This window comes from Tetrao urogallus (assembly GCF_951394365.1).
Source record: "Tetrao urogallus genome assembly, chromosome: 12".
Taxonomy (NCBI): domain Eukaryota; kingdom Metazoa; phylum Chordata; class Aves; order Galliformes; family Phasianidae; genus Tetrao; species Tetrao urogallus.
In genome coordinates, this window is record NC_136825.1 from 5739392 (window position 1) to 5759624 (window position 20233).

General features: G+C 36.8%; 1 protein-coding gene across 1 annotated transcript in view; it reads right to left on the bottom strand.

Moving 5' to 3' along the window:
- The window catches only part of WWOX (WW domain containing oxidoreductase), a gene marked incomplete at both ends in the record, with an annotated part of 468452 nt that overhangs the window by 337515 nt on the left and 110704 nt on the right, over positions 1–20233 (bottom strand). The window contains 2 exons of the mRNA XM_079541391.1: positions 13698–13962; positions 17571–17756. Of these exons, the coding sequence (XP_079397517.1) occupies positions 13698–13962; positions 17571–17756 (451 nt within the window). The remainder of the gene's footprint in view (positions 1–13697; positions 13963–17570; positions 17757–20233) is intronic.

A 20233-nucleotide genomic window follows, 5' to 3' on the forward strand; every position in this document is an offset into this window, starting at 1 on the left:
CTAAATTGCCTGAGGGCTAAAACCAGAGGAGTTTAATTGCAGCAAAATGCTGAAAATGGTCTGTTGAGGGTCTTTCTATTGGGATACTGCTGGCACTAGCTGATTGAAGTACAGCACATAAAAGCCTCACAACAATATTTCCTTAAATGCAGCTGAAACTACCGGCACTTCCTAGTGCATATGTGGAGTGCCAAGAGGAAAAAAAGAACCTTCCCTAAACAAACAAAGGTTTAAGGATTGATCCAATTCATAATTCAGAAGTGCGTGGATAAAAGGAAGAATTGAACAACAGTGAATAGGTGTCAATATAAATCCTGCCGCGTGTTCCCAGTGTTGTTATGGGGGGAAATAGAAGAACATATGTAAACACACCTAATTGGCAGCCATCAAGATCTGCTGCTTTGAAAACCGCAAGCAGCCTGCACCAATGGAGTTATGACCACACTTGGAAATTCTGGAAATAGTTACCTGTGAGGTTAAAGATTGCTATCCTGAGCCTGAAATCCAACAACTTGTCCTTTGTAGTAATTTGAAAATCATTTCTCTATTTACATGATGAAGAAAATACAATGGGGGGGAGGGGAAGGACAATATTTTTCACTGAAAACATATTTTTTCTACTGAAAAAAAATCCCAACAATATTAATTTACAGGAAAAAACAGACATCGTTATCAGGAGGAAACAGCAGTTTCTTCATTTAAGTCTATTACATTTACCTCAAAAAAAAAAAAGTACATTTTTTAATTTCACAAACCACGAGCTTTTAAGCTCCACACAATAAGGAAGACTCATAAGGGAAAAATGAAGAGCAATTGCCTTGAAATTTTGTTCTTTCTGTAGAAATTCTTATGGCAAAATATTTTCCCTAACTTAAAAAAATATATTATTTAGCATTTACAGGAATCCTTACTACTGACAGTGACAAAGTTTTCTGTTCCATCCTAGCAACAGAAAAAGCATTCAACTGTGTCCAGCTTTGCAAACCTTAGGTGTACTTGCACAGTTTTTGATTTTACAAGACAAGCAAAGTCTGTGTTGTACACTAAAGAGCATAATTAGCCTTCGACAAAGGCCATTTAAAATATCACATTATTGTCCAGTGAATAAACATTCACCTAGACATCAAAAATGAGGTTAGATGCTTCATAAGATGATATTTTATATTTAAATACTTTGTTGGCAATAAAGTCAAAAGGAGACAAAAAAAAAAAAAATACTACAAGTGGAACTGTCAGCTTCATTGTTATTTTCTGCTATTGTTACCTTAAAAGTTAGAAAATCACATACATTTCTCATCAAAGGAACGAAGAACTCAAGCTGTACATTCTTCTTACAAATACAAAACCACTACCTTCAGTGCAAGAGCTGGGAAAGATACTCATTTTTACACACCAGCTCAGAAAACAGCATCAGCGTAACTCTAAAATCACACAACTCAAAGCAATATCTTTCCTCTTGGCAAAACAAGTTAACTCACTTTCAGTTTACATGATATATGACTTTAGTGGAGAAATTCCTTTCCTAGAAGGCACAGGATGACCAGTAATCCTTTGCAGATCTTCCCTCTGCTCCTTTAATTAAGACTGCTAGATCGACGCTGTACCAGGTGAGCAGATGAGATGAACTATTTGACATAAGGAGACGATCAGATTCTAAATGACACTGTTACAAAGTCATTACCATAAAAACCTGCCAAGACAGTTGTTTCATTTGAAGTGCTAAATGAGTTTTCTTGTACTGGTAGTATTCATCATAAAGCAAGTTTGACATTTCAGGACAACATTTTAATTGTAGTGCTGTTCAGTGTAAAAAAATATTCTTTACAATATTCTGGCAAAATGAAGAAAAAACTAATTACATTCATTAATAGATTATGGTGGCAGACAAGGTAACCCTAAGAGAAAAAAAATACCCACATTCAAAAGTATTAAATCAAAGTGAAAAAAACTAATCTTAACATTTCCAAGTACTAAAATGCTTTAGCTTGTAATCTTGCAATGTTCAACACTAACCTTCCATAATGGCAGTTATAGCATTCAGTCAGAAAATTCTAACAGTGCACTATTTCAGTAGGATTTTTAAATGTGTTCCTTTTATGGAAAGTATGGCACCCAACACGTGAGTAGATACTTTCATGTCCAATTAAGCACCCACCAGCTAATTGTATGCACAGTCATCTATTAGAAGTGTAAGAGTCGAACAGTGGTGGGATCCAACATGAACAAGCTCATGGTAAGGTGGAACTTATATGCTTGAATTGAAATTCTTCTGAATTAAGAGCAATATCCATTTCATATAGATTAAAGTGCTGTCCTCAGAAGCAGAACATTTATGAGTAGTCTTTCTAGACATGTCAGCCCTAGTACTGCTATAAAAGATGGGCCCTGCAGCACTGTCAAATCAGCCCTGTGTATTAAGGACAAGTAGATCTTGTTTTCCAAGATAAATAATTATCTATGTATCTCAAAAATGTGTATACTTTTATATAGGATTCATCATCCAACATTGCTATCTTTATCTCATTTAAATGTGACACTTTTGAAATTAATAAAATCCTTAAATACCTTCTATAGATTTTTTTGGCACACATAGAAGATTATGCTATATCCATAGTGATATTTAGTAATTGCAAAAATATGTTGTCACTAAAATAATGGATGGAATTTGACTATAATGTTTATATTTACTGTCATCCTCCTTACTAAAAAAAACCAACATGGATGCTACCATTCTAACAACTAGAGACAGTAAAATAGAGAAACTGGAAAATATAAATGCTGCAATATTGCAAGGAAACTTGAACAGCTAAGTAAATTCTGAAACTCGCTAATTACAAATCCTCATACAGATTATAGCTAAACTAATGTGCAATGGATCATTTTCTTTGTGTATCTACACTGAACTAAGTACGATGTTCACTTTTCTCTACAAACACATGCATGCTTTTTTACCTAGGAAAAAGTAAAAAACATTTGTACTAATCCTGAACACATTCAGCATTTGAACTGGATTAACTATCTATCTTCTTCAACAAATCTCAGAGAATGATATACATTGAAAGGTAGAGAACTACAAAACACGAGTGAACACCCAGTGGAAAAAGTAAAAACACTCTTCCTACAACAGTCTCAACAACCACAGACCATCTCCCTCCATGTGGGAATCTTGCCAATGCTCCAAGCTGGCCAAGGAACATCCTGCTTTTTAAGTCTTGCCTTTAGAACCATGAAAATTATTTCACTCATATTTGTAACACACACAAATAAGCTACGCGCTTCCCCTCACATCTACATCAGGAAAAAAATGTATATACTCTATATATGTATCCAAACACAAATATACTGGAATAAACTCTTGAACTGTCACCAATAAGAAACACTACTCGTTTCACAGCAAGAAGCCTCCCAAAAGCCTTGATGGACAAATTTTACAGACTCACATGTATATTTGTGCATTTTCAATAGCTTTCTTGCCAGTATGTTTTCAGGAACGTTAATTCACTTATACAGCTATTATGTCCAGGGCATGCCAACATGATGATGAGTGACACATCACACAGAAATTAAAAAAAAACACAAATGGATGAATCAATTTTTCAGGAAAACAGACTCCGTACTCACTGATTCAGGAATATTAAACATATTAAAAACCCATGTATTTCTTATGTATATAGATACACACCTACATATACATACACACATATATATGTAAAAATAGTGAGAAAATACTGAAAAAACATCAAGTAGTACCCTGTGTTTGATATACTGTATTATTTTTGGACCTTGAAAATATACTTTTTAAATGACTTTGCTCTAAAACACGGAACTTTCTAGCTCAGATTACTTGGGCACTCTTACTGTTTACTCTTCCATCTTTTTTCTCAAGTCAGAAGAGACTTCCATGGGAAATTCAAATAAATAAGATATCCAGCTGCACAAACACTATACATTCTGTTAGATTACTTTGGCTTCCTAAGGAATATTTAACTTTCTCTGAATGTAAATGATTAAAGAGAAACCATCATACAAAAGTGATTGGTGAACTGTTTAAAGCGGTATGGCACCTCTTCAAAGGTGATAGAGAGAGAAATGAGAAGACCATGTTATGGTAAAGCATCTCAGGTATCCAAGGAGTTCTAGAGAAATGGTCATGTCACTAAGCACTGCATCCTCCAATTAAAGAACATTATTTAAATGATAGCTCTGTAAAATAGGATCTACGTTTTGTTTTTTTTTTAAACAACTTGGTAGTTCATCTGTTCTAAACACAGCCAATAAAAGCTTGGGGTTTCCTGAACATCTGTCCATTCATAAATAACTTCAACAAATGTAGGGAAAGATAAACCATGTTCTAGAATCCACAGATTTATACTGCTCTGAGAGTTACACTTCCAAAACGATACAGGCTAACAATGCACAATTATATAATTTAATGAGTTTTATGTATCATTTACCATTCAAATTGAGGCACGTGAGTCTAACTTTCAGTGTTCAAAGAGACAAAAATTAATCTTTGCTCAAAAACTTTGGTTTTTCTGAATAGTAGATGCATAGATCAGCAGTTTTGCTTTGCTTTTTTTTTTTTTTTTTTTTAAGAGCTATCTAGAAGTTTTTGTACCAGGGAGAAATAAAAGATGACTGTTGCCTAGTTGTATAAGAAGTCAAGATCTGGACAAGAAGGCCCCAAGTTCAAAGCTTAGGGATACAGGAGGAGTCTGAATGCAATTTGTCATTTTTGCAACAAACTGAAGATTTATACTGGGAAAACAACAGCAACAAAAAACTAGTGAAAAAGCTTTTGGAACAAACATCAGTAAGAAACCTGATTTAGCAGATGAAAATTGAGCAATTGAAAAGCTCACTAATGAAGCAAAACTAATGATTTAAGCTATCAGCTCATAATAGTCCCCACCTCTCTATCACTAAGCCATTCTTCTACAATATGGCGGATGGTAACATTTATAAATGGAACACAGATTTGCCATTTTACATCTTAACTCATATTAACTTTTTTTTTTTTTTTCTTTTTACATGTCACGAGATTCACAGCACTGCAGTTTCAACAGGTGAATCACAGAATCACCAAGGTTGGAAAAGATCTTCAGGAACATGCAGTCCAACCATCCACCTATCACTATACCATGTCCCTCAACACAAAATCCAAACATTCCTTGAACACCTCCAGGGTCAGGGACTCCACCACCTCCCTGGGCAACGAATGTAGCAGTTTAACCTGGCATGTGGCTACGACCTCACAGTTGTTTGCTCACACCCCTGCTTCCCAGTGGGATGGGGGGAGAGAATGAAAAAAAACCTGAATTAGAACTCATGGGTTGAGATAAAACTACTTACTAAGATAGTAGATTTATATTTTAAAAAGTTAGAAATAATTAATTTAGATGAGTTTTCTAAGTCCACTTTTTTTTTTTTTAACAAAAAGTGGTTACCAAATCACTGCCAGATACAAGCTCAAGTTTTATTGCTGAGAATGTTTGAGACTATGAACTTTTTAGACTATCTGTAACAGATCATTTGATCATTACAAATGAGCCACATTGCACTGACTCTGCTTTTAATAAGAGATACCTCATTCATAAAAATTTTATCTCTATTATTCTCTTGTTATTAAAGAAAATGAATAATCTGTGATTTATGTGCTAGCTAGTAACTAAAGAGGTCTGGATCTTATGGTGTTATTTACAACAAACTGTCTAAGTGACCTTGCTAAGGCACACGAATGAGAAACCCTGGGGCAACAAACAGGATTGAGTCTCTTCATCTGCAGTAACTGCACAGACTGCAACTGAAGGGCTTGGGAGTGCAGCAAGGGTTCTGAAGAACACCACTCCAAGGATGAGGCAAATTTCTAATAGCTTCTATAGTAATGACATACAAAACTAAAGGGGGAAAGAAAGACTAAATGTCCAGTTCAGCTGTTTCTGTCAAACTGCAACATTTTACCTGTCACCCAAGCACTTCTGCTCACATAGAACTGAAATTTCCTTCCTTATGGTTTCTCAAATATACTGAGTGGATTGATGCTGGATAACAGCTCAGAGACTGCATGGGACCTCAGCTGCAGCATGCTCTACAAGTTATGGTGAGTAAAAGAGAAGGAGTAAGGAAAAATAGCAACTTGAATTCTTTGGTGCACTACAAAACAGCATAGCCAAAAATTTACAGTGAAGGAAAGTCTGGGACTTTCATATGAGAAAGTAATTATGGACAAATCGTACCAGAGCAGCAAAATTAAAAAAAAAAAGAATTTTAAGGATCTTTTGTTAAGAACTCAAAATTGTGTTTGTAAAGTAGATCACACACACAGATCTGACACCCTCCATTTTCAGAAAGGAAGTTTGTTTCTAGGAAGTGTTACAATCTAAATCAATAAATGAAAATAACTACCTGAATATGACTGCCTTTCTATAAATTTCAGAAAGAGAGGTTCTGTTCTATGTTTCTGACTACCTATGAGGCCAATCTTTTCCAGATTTCAAGCCAGAGAGCAGACTGGGGTTGGATGTGAGGTTGCACAGATTCGTATTTGTGGGCAACACAAACCTGCATGCAGACATTCCACAAGGTGTATATATAGCTTTCTAATTCAAGAAAGTTTTTTCAGGCTGAAAATAGGAAAATATGCTTTTTAATTTCAAATTATAATTTAATTACTAGTAACATAAAACGTTATGGACCAAACTTATGCTTGCCTTACAGCCCACATACTTGGCAGGACATTCTGAAATTCTGCAAGGATCTGGGGAGAGAGGAAGAAATTCCTTATTTCCCCCACGAAACTCTGGGACATAACAGAGCTGCTCCACAAAGAGCTTTGAGGGTGTGCAGGACGTAGCAAATTCCTCGGCCACCACTCTCCCTGAGAGCTGCTCTGCACACAGAGACCCTGAGCTGGCCTGTTTGGCCCGAGGATAGGCTTTCATAATGACTTTCCATTCCTGTGGTGATAGTTACGGGGGACCGATTTAATTTACCCTCATATTTCTTGCCACACTTATTTTAGCAGGAAGTTAAAATACGTAGGTTTGATAATAAGCAAGTTTATATGATATTTTATTACTAGATAGGATACAAATTCTAAGTGCATGGAAGAATTTTTTACTGTCCTTTCAAAATGATTAACAACTGCTTTGGGGTATTACTTTACCATCCTATTGCAATCAATCAAATTATTCTTCCACACTTGCCTTCTCTCCTTTTACCCTATCTAGCCAATTTTATACATTCAATTTATACAACATTCTGCAAAGAGGCATATGCTGTCAAGGTTTGGCAAAGTATCTGTCCCTCCGTGTCAGTAGAGCTACACTCCACAAAGTTGTGTGTTAAAAAAGAGAGCTGTTGCTTAGAATCAATCAGTTGAAAATTTACACTCTAGATAGACATCAATACAAGAAAACAGGAGAATTCCATATGTGATTTATAATGTTTTCAAAATAAATAATACACTCCACACAGATGCTAATATTCAGTAGTTAGACCCCTTCACTCTTCCTTTCTCTTTCACCTTTTGCCCAAACTTCCATTTGGGAAAAGAAACTGCCTTTTAGATCAAATATACACTGTGAGGGTCTTCTCAAAATGAACTGCCTGTTGCTTTTCAAGAAACCCCAATGAATTTTCAGGTACGTCCTACAAAGGAAATGATTGCCAAATTCTAGTCTGAAACACCCTGCCCAAGACTGCTTCTGAAGTCGCACATGCACGTCTGAGGGCAGAATTTGGCCTGAGCTGTGATTTCAGTAACAGAAGCCAAGATCAATTCAACAAAGCTCACACAGATCTTTAGACAGCAAAAATTCTTACTTAAAGCAAGAAAACTTAAGGGTTATTCCAGCTTCTTAGGGAAGAATGGAGGAGAAAGAAAAGTGACAATAAGACAGAAGACCTTTTTTGGGCTTCTATCAAAGCTAACAGATGTGAGTGACCATTAAGAAGAAGCAAGACATCTCTGTAGGTGAAGATTCATTTCTTGTCACTGAACCAGCTGTAGGCACAGGGGGCTTCCTCCTGCCCATATGAGCACTGAAATACTTGTCAATTGCCTAAAACACTCCTGGGATAACACCAAACACCAAGAACTCATCATTTTACATCAACTAAGACATGCAGAGGAATTTGGGACCCTTAATATTCTCTCCCTTATAATTCTCAATAGCAAATATTTTAAATACAAACTCTAACTCTGAAAAGCTACTGTCTTTGGGAGAGAAGATGGAAATCAAAGTATAGATCAAGTATCAGCCTCGTACACATACTGAAAAATTAAGAGCAGAATGGTCTTACTGTGGCTAACTGGAGGGTTATGGGTGACAGGTTGAGCTCTTCTAGTTGTAATTTATCTCTCAGCAACAGGACCAATGTTTTATTCCCAACCATTAAAAGGATGTAACACATCTGCTAAAATTCTAGTGCAACGGCTGGCTTTGCACTGCAACAGGAAATGTAACCCAAGAGCCTCAGCACTTCTACAAACCCCAGCCATTTCTTAATGTAAAAGGATTTGAAAATTTAGTTCACTGAAACATCTGTTAAGCTCTTGCTACTCCAGCACAAGATACTCTTTCTGCTCTGTTACCTGCCAACAAAAATATTTTGTTCTACATAAGACTATCACAAGTGTGTGATAATGGCAATCTGCTTATTTTACATGCTATTGTACACTCACAAAATTATCTGCAGGTGACATTAGATAACACTGAGCTTAAGCTGAAAGCTGATACGTTTATTTAATTTTATTCTTCTCTGTAACTGGTGAAAAAAAACCATCAAATGGACTCTGAATGACTAACATTAATTTAAAACAAATGAAGTTACCTAGTTGTTGAATAGAAGAGAAAGAAAAAGGGGAAAAGGGAAAGAGAGGCTGAGGAGAGAAGAAAAAAAGAAAGAAAAAACCACACAAGAAAACAAAATCCAAATCTTAGATCAAACCAACTGAGCACCCGCATGGCCTGTGAGTATGTTCCTTTCAGAGTTTCTCTTCCAATTTGTTATTTACAGTGGGTGCTTGTTTCAATTTACATTTAATTATATGGTAAGCTTCTCCAATTTACCGAGTAACTATAAAGAGGTAAGTAAAAGACAGATCCTTTCAACATTAGTAGAGCTGCAGTTGCTATAGTAATAAAACAGCAATTTATTCACAATTATTGCTTTCTACAAAAAATACTTGTTCTCCAGTTCTAACAAATCCTTGTATATTTTAGGTCTTGAAAGTGGGGGGGAGGGAAAAGGAAGGATGAAGAGTCTTTCAGTTTCCAGTGCTCTACTTAATATAAGTACTTCCTTTACACCTATATGCATCAGTAATATAAATATTGTATTATGTTTCAAAAGTTCCCAGACATCATTCTGTGATTCAACAGAAAAGTTATTTATAAGCAGCACAAACAAACCATAATTTTTAAGCTATAAGCATTCAAACAGTTTTAGAAATATAAAGTTGCATTTCTTTCAGTAAGATATGAACCACTAACAGAACCAGCTAAAATTATATACCTAAAAGCCTCATACTTGAGAGAAAGACCAATCATATCACAGAATCATTGGAAGGACACGTAGTCCAACTCCCCACAACAGCTACATCAGATTGCCCAGAGCCTGGTTCAGCCTGACCTTGAATGTCTCCAGGGACCAGGCATCTACCACCTCTGTGGATAACATGTTTCAGTGCTTCATTATCCTTAATGCAAAGAAGTTTTTCCTTGTATCCAACTTAAATCTTTCCTCTTTGCAATTGAAACCATTTCCCATTGTCCTATCACAACAGACCCTGATAAAGAGTCTGTCCCCCTCCTTCTAATAGCTTCCCTTCAGACAGTGAAAGGCTGTTAGCAGATCTCCCCAGAGCCTTCTCTTCTCCATGCTGAACAGCCCCATCTCTAAGCCTGCTCTTGGAGGGGAGGTGTTCCATCCCCATTTTTGTCTCTCCCCTCTGAACACATTCCAGCGGGTCCACATCTTTCTGTACGGTGATCCACATGCGAATGCAGTACTCCAGGTGAGGTCTCACCAACATAGAGTAGAGGGGCTAGGATCATTTCCCTCACCTTGCTGACCATGCTTTCTTTCATACAGCCCAGGATACGGTTGGCTCTTTGGGCTGGCGGGACACATTCCTGACCCCTGAGGGGCACCACTCATCACTGGTCGGTATCTAAGTAATTTGCTCTTTTTAGGAAGTCCAGAGTTAAGAAGGATGATCTTCAATGCTATTCCTTATGTGGAGCTTAAACTTACCTGACTTTGTAAAGTGTCCTAATTATTGAACCTGAGTCACCACAGTTGCACCGAGTAACAGCAAACAGATAAAAAGTTTGATACTAGAATACTTCATCTCAGTGCCTCAGGGTATCAGTTAAAGCTGAGCAGCTACCAGCAGTACTTCCTAAGCTAAATTCTGCCATACTGAGTATCCCAAGAGCCATGTTACATAGGCTGGATGAGCTCTCCCAAAAATGGAGGTTCATGCTATGTAAAAACATGCATTTCTGGAGAAAATATTACATCCCTGGAAACCAACATGGAGCTATTCAACATTCATGAAGGGAACAACTACAATTAAAACAATGTTTTCAGATATATACAGTATACTTGATCAGCCTTGGAAATAAAACTATTAATTACTGAACTGCTACAATTTGTAGTAGAGAAATTTCATACAGAAAATTTTATAAGAGCCATAGAAAATAATGAAAACCAAGTCACAGGCACAAAATTCTAATGCTCTTCATAGCAGCTTAGAGCCAGGGCAGAACATAAGAATTATATTTTCTGAACAAACAAGTAGGGAATCAAATGTGTTTCCTAATTTTCTCCTGTAGTTTCATTTCCAAAAGAGTTGTAACTATGCACATTAATCTAACAATCCATCACTCTCACAAAATGTAGTAAATCCATCTTTGTAAAATACAAATTAAAGATCTAATTATTTTTTATTAACGACTTTTACTACAAAAATAGTTGTAAAACACCACAGTTAAAATTTGCTACGTGCAACTCCAGTCAGCATGCACATGTGTGTATGTGCATACATTTGCATATATATGTGTGTGAATGTATCTGCACAAAGTCCAGGATACTATAATTCAAAAAACTTCACACTGGCTCCAGCAGGGTTAGGTCTCCAAATGCCACAATAATGCAGTAAAAGTTATTGGCTGAGAGCACAAAACTGGCACAGACATATGTGCAAGGGTCAGTCACCTTCCCTGAGCTGAAAAAACCTTACCGTTTTCACACAGATATGGATCACCCAATTCCTGGTTTGGACTCAGCTCAGTAGTAACCTCTTTAAATGTTGCTGCATCATTCTGCACTGTGCAATGCAGACATCGTTGCAAATCACAAGAACCTACAGTTCGTAACCTCAGGATTGCAGCTTCAAGCTCTAAGATAGCTACTCTGACCACAAAGCTCACCTAAACTATGGGGTGAGATGTCTCACAAACACTGAGAGGAAGCCCTCAGCAAAGTTAGCAAGAAAATCAGTGATATAAATTCATATATAGAAATTAACAGCACAAAGACTTACAAGACTGATGCTTACCCTCACCCGTATCTATCATCACAACACTCAAATGGTCTGTGAATTACATACAAACACAGAGTAGGGGTTGGAAGGGACCTTTAAAGGTCATTGAGTCCAACTTCCCTGCTAAAGCAGGTTCCCTACAGCAGGTCACACAGGTAGGCAGTCAGGTGAGTCTTAATTATCTCCAGAGAAAGAGACTCCTCTCTGGGCAGCCTGTTCCAGTGCTCTGTCACTCCAACAGTAAAAAAGTTCTTCCTAGTGTCAGTATGGAACCTTTTGTGCTCCAGTTTCAGCCCGCTGCCCCTTATTCTACTGTCATTCACCACCAAAGGACTTACTGAAACAATCAGGCTAAGAGCAGAGTGCACTGATCTTCAGTGTAGGTATCTTTTGCACTGTATTTTGTATTCTCTTCTACATACCACTCATAAATAAAAAGACAATATCAAAAAAATCTATCAATGTAAAGACTTCAAAATGAACATCAGTGTTTTATTTTGATCCCTAGAGCATAAGTTTACATAAGCAACAAACACAAGAAGTTCCTCTGTGAAAATATGTCAGAGGAAATAAAACTAACAGCTCGTAAAAGCTCCACAGACTGGATCCTTCTCACTGAATGGTAATACCATACATTAATCCATTCTCAGTAGAACTTAATGAATTTGTTTTATAAACTATCCTTAACTCAGCAAAGACATTGTGACCAAAGGTTTTGGTCACAAAACATACTATTGAAAAACATTATTACTTGTCTCAAGATGCCAAAATGCTCACTTACCAAACTCACAGACATAAATAGGTTTTGGATGCATACTGGCTGCAAACTGCAGGTTGAGGATAGAAGTGCGAAGACTCTTCCAACTGCCTCACTGTCAGTACATCCATGCTTGAAAGGGTGTTTATAGTTCTGTTCCATTAGCATTACTGAAAATCCAGTATTGTTCAAAAAGCTGTTCATTTTTGGACACATAACCAGAGTCTTAAATACTCTGTGTTTTCCACTTACATTAACTCACTAAAATTTAAGATCGCCTGCTCCACTTCTACAGGTAAGATCAAGCAGCAGCAATTGCTTCTGTGCTCTGCTCTCTTTCAAATAAAAGCAATTAATTCGGCCTCTATCGCTAGCTCAGGACATAGTAGACATTACAAAACAACTGCTTGTGTTGGTCATTAAGTCCTCTGTAAAAGGGACTTTATTTGGCCTGACCAAATTGCTATGGCTAGCTACATTCTGCATAGACGTTAATTTTTTAATTTCCCTGAGTCCTAGAAGCAAATAGTAAGGGAGACTCCTTTCCCCTCGTTCCCTTGTTGGGAATACCATTCTTTGTCATGAAAATATAAATGGATAAGAAACAGTCAACAATGTTAAAAAGAAGCCAGTTCTCAATGAAGTACAAGTCATTTTTGGACTCCTTAAAAGTATCCTGTGTCAGAGGATCAAGAGATAAGAGCAACCTCCTCCAAGCACTGCAGATGCTGAAACATTTTATATAATGAAGCTCCATAATGTTGGGTATGAAAGAATAGCACAGCCTTTCATCACATTACTGTCCCAATCCAAAGACCAGTGTGAAGACAAAGGAAAAACCCCCACTGCCTTTGGTGCTTTAAAAGAATCATGAAAATCATTGTTGTTATTTTTAAATATGAATGAAGGTGCTTTTACCACTGAAAGCACTTTCCTCAGCCATTAATAATGTCTGTAGTATCTTTTCTAACTAGGACATCTGTTTACATAAAAAATGCAGTCAAGCATATTCCACTTAAAAACCAAAGTAGTTTTTGATTTGAGTTTTACATACACTGAACAGAGAAATAACTCTGAACTATCCCACACCTCAAATACACAAATACCTTAATCAGAGCAAGTGAAAATCACATATTCAAACATGGGAGTCACTCAATCCACCCAACATGGTACCTTTACAGCAGATTGACAAATTTAATCTAAAATGGTTGAAGTAACCTTTACTAGACCACTCACGATCTTGACATTATGTTTGTCATTAAAATCAAGGTTGTAGTTATAAAAGGCAAAAGGTCGAGGTAAATACATACATCTGGAATTTTATAACTTTACTCCCCTGATTTGAAAATTGAAGATGTGTAAAATACTGTTAAGTCATTCACTTACCATGGATTTGGTGAAAGGTCGAGCCAAGGTAAACAGCAGGGTATACACCCACCAGTTACGATGAATGGAGGAGTAAATCATATTTCCAGGATGGACTGAGTTAGACGTCACCCCATGGGGAGAAAGGCGTCGGTTCAGCTCGTTGGAAAACAGTATATTGCAAAGTTTGGAACGATTGTAGGCCAACATAGCCCAGTACTCCTTCTTAGATGGAGAAAGCAGGCTGAAATCAAGTTTTCCAGAGGAATCTTTAATCTCTGTAAATCTGAAAAACAGTAAATGTACCTTAGATACCCCAGAGTTAATTCTGCTCTCATTAAGAACAACATAAAACGTAGATAACTGAGTAGAACTTGGCCAGAACCAAAATAAAATATCAGCTTATTTGGCAATTGCAAGTATCTACTGGAAATTGCTCAAGGCCCACGGAATAGCCCCATATATATAGCAGTAAAATTAGTGAATAACTAGCAAACACATATAATAAGTAAAAACAAGTTGAAAAAAGGGCTTTAATGTTTAAAAGCATTGTATGAACTTATGAGTTACATTCTTTTTAATCAAAAAAGGAAAGTGTGCCATAGTTCCACAAAAGCACAATTAACGTGCAGGAATTAATGCAGAATAAAATGGAAGCAGAGAAAAACAGCATCCTTTCATTTAATCCGTTCCCCTGATTATTTCATCATATACTGAACACTTTCATTTAAGTGTTGAAGTATCCATGGATGAGTCTTCACTACCTCTTAGACTCTTTTTCAGATTAAAAATTGATGAATATAAAGGGGTTATAACCTTGGCAACTTGCCATCAATAGTCTTATATGTTTAAAAGACAAACGTAAACAAAGCCAAAATGAGTTCTGGCAGAGTATAATGTTTTTAAGTATACCCATGGCATGGCTGAACACAAATCAAAGTAACTAGTTGATGTTTTTTAATTGGGTCTGACAGAGTCATTAAACACCAGCTGTTTGTTTCTTTCTCTTTTTCTTTCTTTTTTTTTTTTTTTTAAATAAAGTAGGGAATGTTCTAAAGACTTTTAGATGAAGAGAAGGAATTTTTCGTATCATATATTTTGCAATTCTTACAATTTTGATGTATCAATTTACTAGATTATCTTAGTATCAGAAAATAATACTATATTTAGTTACAGATTCATGTTCCACCCAGAAGAGCTACTAAAAATAAAACAGATTTAGCAAGCTCTTTTTAATATTGGGTTTCAGAATCAGCTAGGGAGAACAGGGATAAACATAATTATAGTACACACTAGAAAAATGTTTTAAAATATCTTTACTAATTTTGCATCTCATATCCAGAAATGAAGAGATCAGCTGGAATTTCTACTTCCATTTTGAGAGCAGGATTATAATACATTTAGAGAAAAGCAACTACAGTATTTGAACTCAAGAGGAACCCAGAATGTCCTATATCTTGCAGAATAGGCCCTTCAATTTAAACAAACAACAAAAAAATCATAATTTTTAGTTAGATAACAGAGATCTCTGAAATTAACAGGGCTATTCTGGGAGGAATTTCCTATATTCATTCCTCAAGTAACCACTTAGGACACCAAAAATAATCTATAAATAAAATACTTAATACTTATTGTATACTGTACACTGGAAACACACGGGCATAATTTGAGTCCCATCCTTCAAGTGAGTCAATCTTACTTATGTCAGCAATCTCACTGAATTCAGTAGGATAAGGACGGTACAATCAAATTAACTACAGAAATAAAGACAGAAGGAAAGTCAACCTACTTATTATTCTGATTTTCATATGATGTGCTTAGAGTATGGAAAGCTTAATTTAAACAGATTTCATTTGTGTTGAATCCAGATAAGTGAAAAGAATGAGGAACCAGAGAGGCAAATAAATATCTTGCCTTGGAGCAGTCCAGTATAATATTTTCCACAAACATGGGACTTTATTTTTCCCCTAACAGGGGGTCTTGACTCCAGCTAAAAGATCTAGCCAAGGTTTATGGAAGTAATTAGATACCAACACTTCTGTTTTACAACATAGTTTAAGGCACAGAGTTCTCAAGTAGGTCAGAAAGTACTACTATCCAATAATACCTGATGTCTAAACTAACTCCTTACATCAACTTCTTGCCATTAAACTGATTAGGGGCAAAACCAGAGTTATTTACGACGATCATTTTAAATGCTAAGATATGACATGAATTGGAAGAAGGGGGAAATCAAGTAGATGTGTTGATTATTTTACTCAAGCATAGGCTGTTGCTTATTTTTTGACTGGCTTCTACAAACCTCAGTTGACCTAATGAAATTAGCAATGAACACTTCAAAAAATGCTTTTGAAAAAACAGATAAAGATGTTCAGAGCTGTAAGCTCTAGTTATACATAACACTTAATATAGTGAAAAACAAAGATGTCACTTAAAATACCATCAGACGCAAACTTACAAAGGGGAACAAGCAGCTGACAATTCAACATAATCTCCCATTAAATAACAGCTCATTTATACGTATCCCATTGTGCCATCCACATCTGGCAAGTGATTGGACTTGGCAGATTTATTTCTAGAGCTATCTTGCCTGCCCTGCAGTAGCCTCCCTTACTCCTAACAGGACTCTGCTACTTGCTTTCACAGACCTGGTGTGATTTGCAAAGATAAGGATGTCCAGATTTTGTTACCACCTAATTACTAGACATTTCATGTCTTTTAACACCGGGGAGGATTATTACTGGCGTTTTCTATTGCTTCTTTCATTTCAGCCATCATAAATTTAAAATGGTAAAAGTAAATCTATCTGCAGTGTGTCATTTATACCATAAGCCCCTGTGTTTGGAAGTGATAAAGGTTTCAGCCTGACCCTTGGCTGGTCTCTCTCTACAAGGTCCCTGGGGTTGTATTTTATGGAAACATGATTAAAAAAATAAGCTTCATGCTGGGTCACTAAAACATTTCAGAAATATGAAGGCAAGGAAAGAGGAAAAAAAAAAAAAAAAAAAAACACAGAAAAAACCCACTGCTCACACATTCTTTCTTTGGGTTTGCTAAAGATGTTACACACGACCAGAAGTGAAACAGAAATCAACAACAATGTTTAAAGCTAGACATTCTGGGTCTAATTTTAGAGTTCCAGAACTAAATCAGAAGCCGTAAGTTTGCACTCTCTAAAATTCAGAACTGGGGCCTCTATTTTGCACAAGGAACTCTCTAATTCTCTGATTTATATCAAAACCTTCTTCCCAGTTATTAAAACAAGCACTTCCAGCACAATTGAAATAAGGCAAACCTCATCACATCTGTTTTGCACTTCTCATGACAGTAGGAAATACGAGCAACTAATATTTTAATTAAAACTTTCACCAAAAGAGGCATGGCCAGTGTTCTAATGTGTATTAACTATTCTATTTCCCAGTTACATTATACAGCTAATGTCTGCATTGAATTCCCTAATTTCTCATTACAAAACAATTGGATTTCATCTAGTAGTTTTTAATTGCATTGTTTCTCCTACTAAAATAACTGCACATTCTTCTTGGTAAGATGTTGAAGTAGTTGAATGACAAATCAATATAGGTCATGCCATTCAGATTTAATCAATTATTATTCCATCTCCTAGCGAAATCAATAAGTGGTCTGATATGCGGTGAAAATCTGCATTCATACAAAGAATGATCAAAAAATACCTACAAACTAGAGCACGCTTTACATATGGCAATGTAGCAAAATCCAAAGACATCGGCAATGCTGTTTTTAAAGAGATTATTCAAACAACAAATGCTTTAGACAGGGGCCTTTCCTTTTTAAGAACTTACACAGCTCTGCCATCACCATTTCTGCTGTAAGGATGGCAGATCTCAGCTAAACCACAGCATAATGTTAACCAACCTGTGTGACTCTGAGGACACGACCACCACCCTGGCAGGGGAGGAGCGGCGCAGGACATCCTCCAGCAGCTGGACGAGATAGAAGTGCCCCAAATGGTTCACCTGGAAGGTGGACTCCAGGCCGTCCTCCGTCAAACTCCATGGAGCACCAAACATGGCGGCATTGCAGACCAGAATGTGAAGAGGCCTTGAACAATTAAAAGTACTACGGGTTAAAACTGTCTAGAGAAAGGCAGCTCAGTGAAATGCACTTAATTGAACTCCTGTGGCAATCAAGTGCATGCCGTGGGTGCAGGTTTCTGTTCTGCAGGGCAGAGCTGTGTGAGGAGGGCAGGGCTGCCCGCTGCTGGTTCCACACAGAGCCCACCACAGGAAACTGATGAGGCACTCGGTGCCACTTGCCACCACTGGGATTTAGTGAAGAACAAAGTGCAACTCTAACACCAAAACATTAATATCATTGCATTTGTTTGGGTAGCCTGTTCCAGCTTATTTCATCTTCACTGCAATGGATGAAATCCTGTGACAAATGCAAAATCAATCACCAAACATAAACCCTATGTTTAAAGATAACAAATGAAGCGCAGCTAGGAAAAGCAGCTGCTTGCCCTCAGTTCAAGCACTCCTCACAGCCCTTCATGAAGAAGAGAGGAGATCCAGCATCAGATCTTCTCCTTAATGGCTAAACAGGGCACACACTTCTGCTCCTGAACATCTGCAAAAGGAATTGTGGAAAAGATGAAAAACAAAGGCGCAGATTGCCAAACAGACCTGACTGAATCTAGGATCCTTCAGGCACATTTAAAAGCCCTGATTTTGATAGTCCAGATTTCAAAAACATTTCCAGCAGAATCATGCACACCTTAGCTGAACGCTGAGATCTGTGCATCATCACTGACAAAAGCAGAAAACTACATGTCTTTATTAAACCGAATTTCAACTGTGACCTTGTTTGGAAGTTACCATCTGGCTTTAAAAGAAGTTAAGAATCTAATATCTGTACTTCAGATGCAGGCTGAAACATCTTTGTGTTTTGGGAGCTTGTTTTCTGAAGTGCTAAATTTCTGGTTTTCCTTTTGGGCAGTGATACACATGTAATAACTTCCTATACATGCTGCGTCTGCAAAACAAACTGAAGATAAAAGGGGACTGTCCTTTTAAAGGCAAGGTTTTCCCTTTCTGCTCAAACCACTTTGCACAAAGGTATTGCTTTTGCCGTCTCACTCAACGCTGCGCGATCAGGCTATTTGCTGGGGTACAGAAGACTGCATTTTAAAAAAGATCTCCAACTCTTTGAGGCATATTTTATCAAAATTCTTTAAACTCAAGTTCATCTTGCGTGTTCAAGATCCATCTGCCAAGAGGAAAACAAAGCCTCACGAAGGCTGAGAATGCACGTGGGGAAACTTCGGATGATTCATCATCTCTTCTGAAAGTTTATGAAAAGTTCTGGCAAGAATTAATTTACTGATTTGTAAATCTCCTGGGAAAAGGAACAAATTTCTTCAGCATAGATGCTGTTTTTGGTATACGAACTGGGGCATGCGAGTACTGCAGTAATGTAGAAAATATCATCATCATTTCCTAAGAAAGCAAATGTGGCACATTTGGATAGAAAGATTTTAACTTTACGCGACAATTGTACTACATAGTACGAAATAACAGACCACAGTTAGACAGAAAAGACCCACACATGAAGCAATGGTATATTCCACCTATCCAGATTGTAATACCCTTCATTAATACTAATTGTACAGTAACTACCAGAGGCAAAATATGTGCTCTATACCTAAATCTCCCAGCTCAATTAATTAAAAAGAGGATTCTAAAATTATAAAACTATAAAAGGTAGTCACTATTAAACTGTAAGTGCGTTAAATAGGGTTTTATAAAAGAAATAAAATTATGCCTCAGTCGTGAGCTTTTTATTTTCTGAATAATATTTTGTTCTATTTTTTTAATAAAGGTAATGACATTTAAAGAGACTGTAAAGTTAAAAATACTTACACTATCCTATTAAAAATCTGTGAGGAAATTTAAAAATGAATACAGACACATTTTAAATAAGTATGCTAATGAAAAAGTAATACCTATATTTGTAATCAGTGTTAGTGTTTTTAAATGGTTTAAAAGTGGTTTCTCTAGTAAACGTCACAGAAAAGAAACCTGAAGGGCTGTAGCAGCAGCTACTGCTGCTGTGCATCATCTCCGCTCAGAAAGAACCACCTCTCAGGTCTGGATCCATCCATCCAAAGCAATCAGTATCTCACATCTCACTGCTAGCAAAGGTCCAATTACTGAAAATTGTCACCTAAGTTTTTGTGATCTGGACATTCACACACCAGGAATGGAATGAGATTACATAGCTATTTCACATCACCTCTGTAACAGTCATAACATGGTTATGAATTTCAGCCACAGATGACAGATTCTAATCTCAGTGGTGCAGAGCTCTGTATCGCTGAACGTATCATTATGCAGGAACAAAATTCTTAAGATACTTGACAATTCACACCACACATCTGGCACTACAGCTCTGCTTTATGACGGGAGTATTTTTAAGTGATAGCAGAACTGTGACCTTGATTTCACAAGTTCATTAAAAACACTGCTGTGATCTACATTAGGCTTCCTCCTGAGCCCAAAGGAAAAAAAAAACACAAA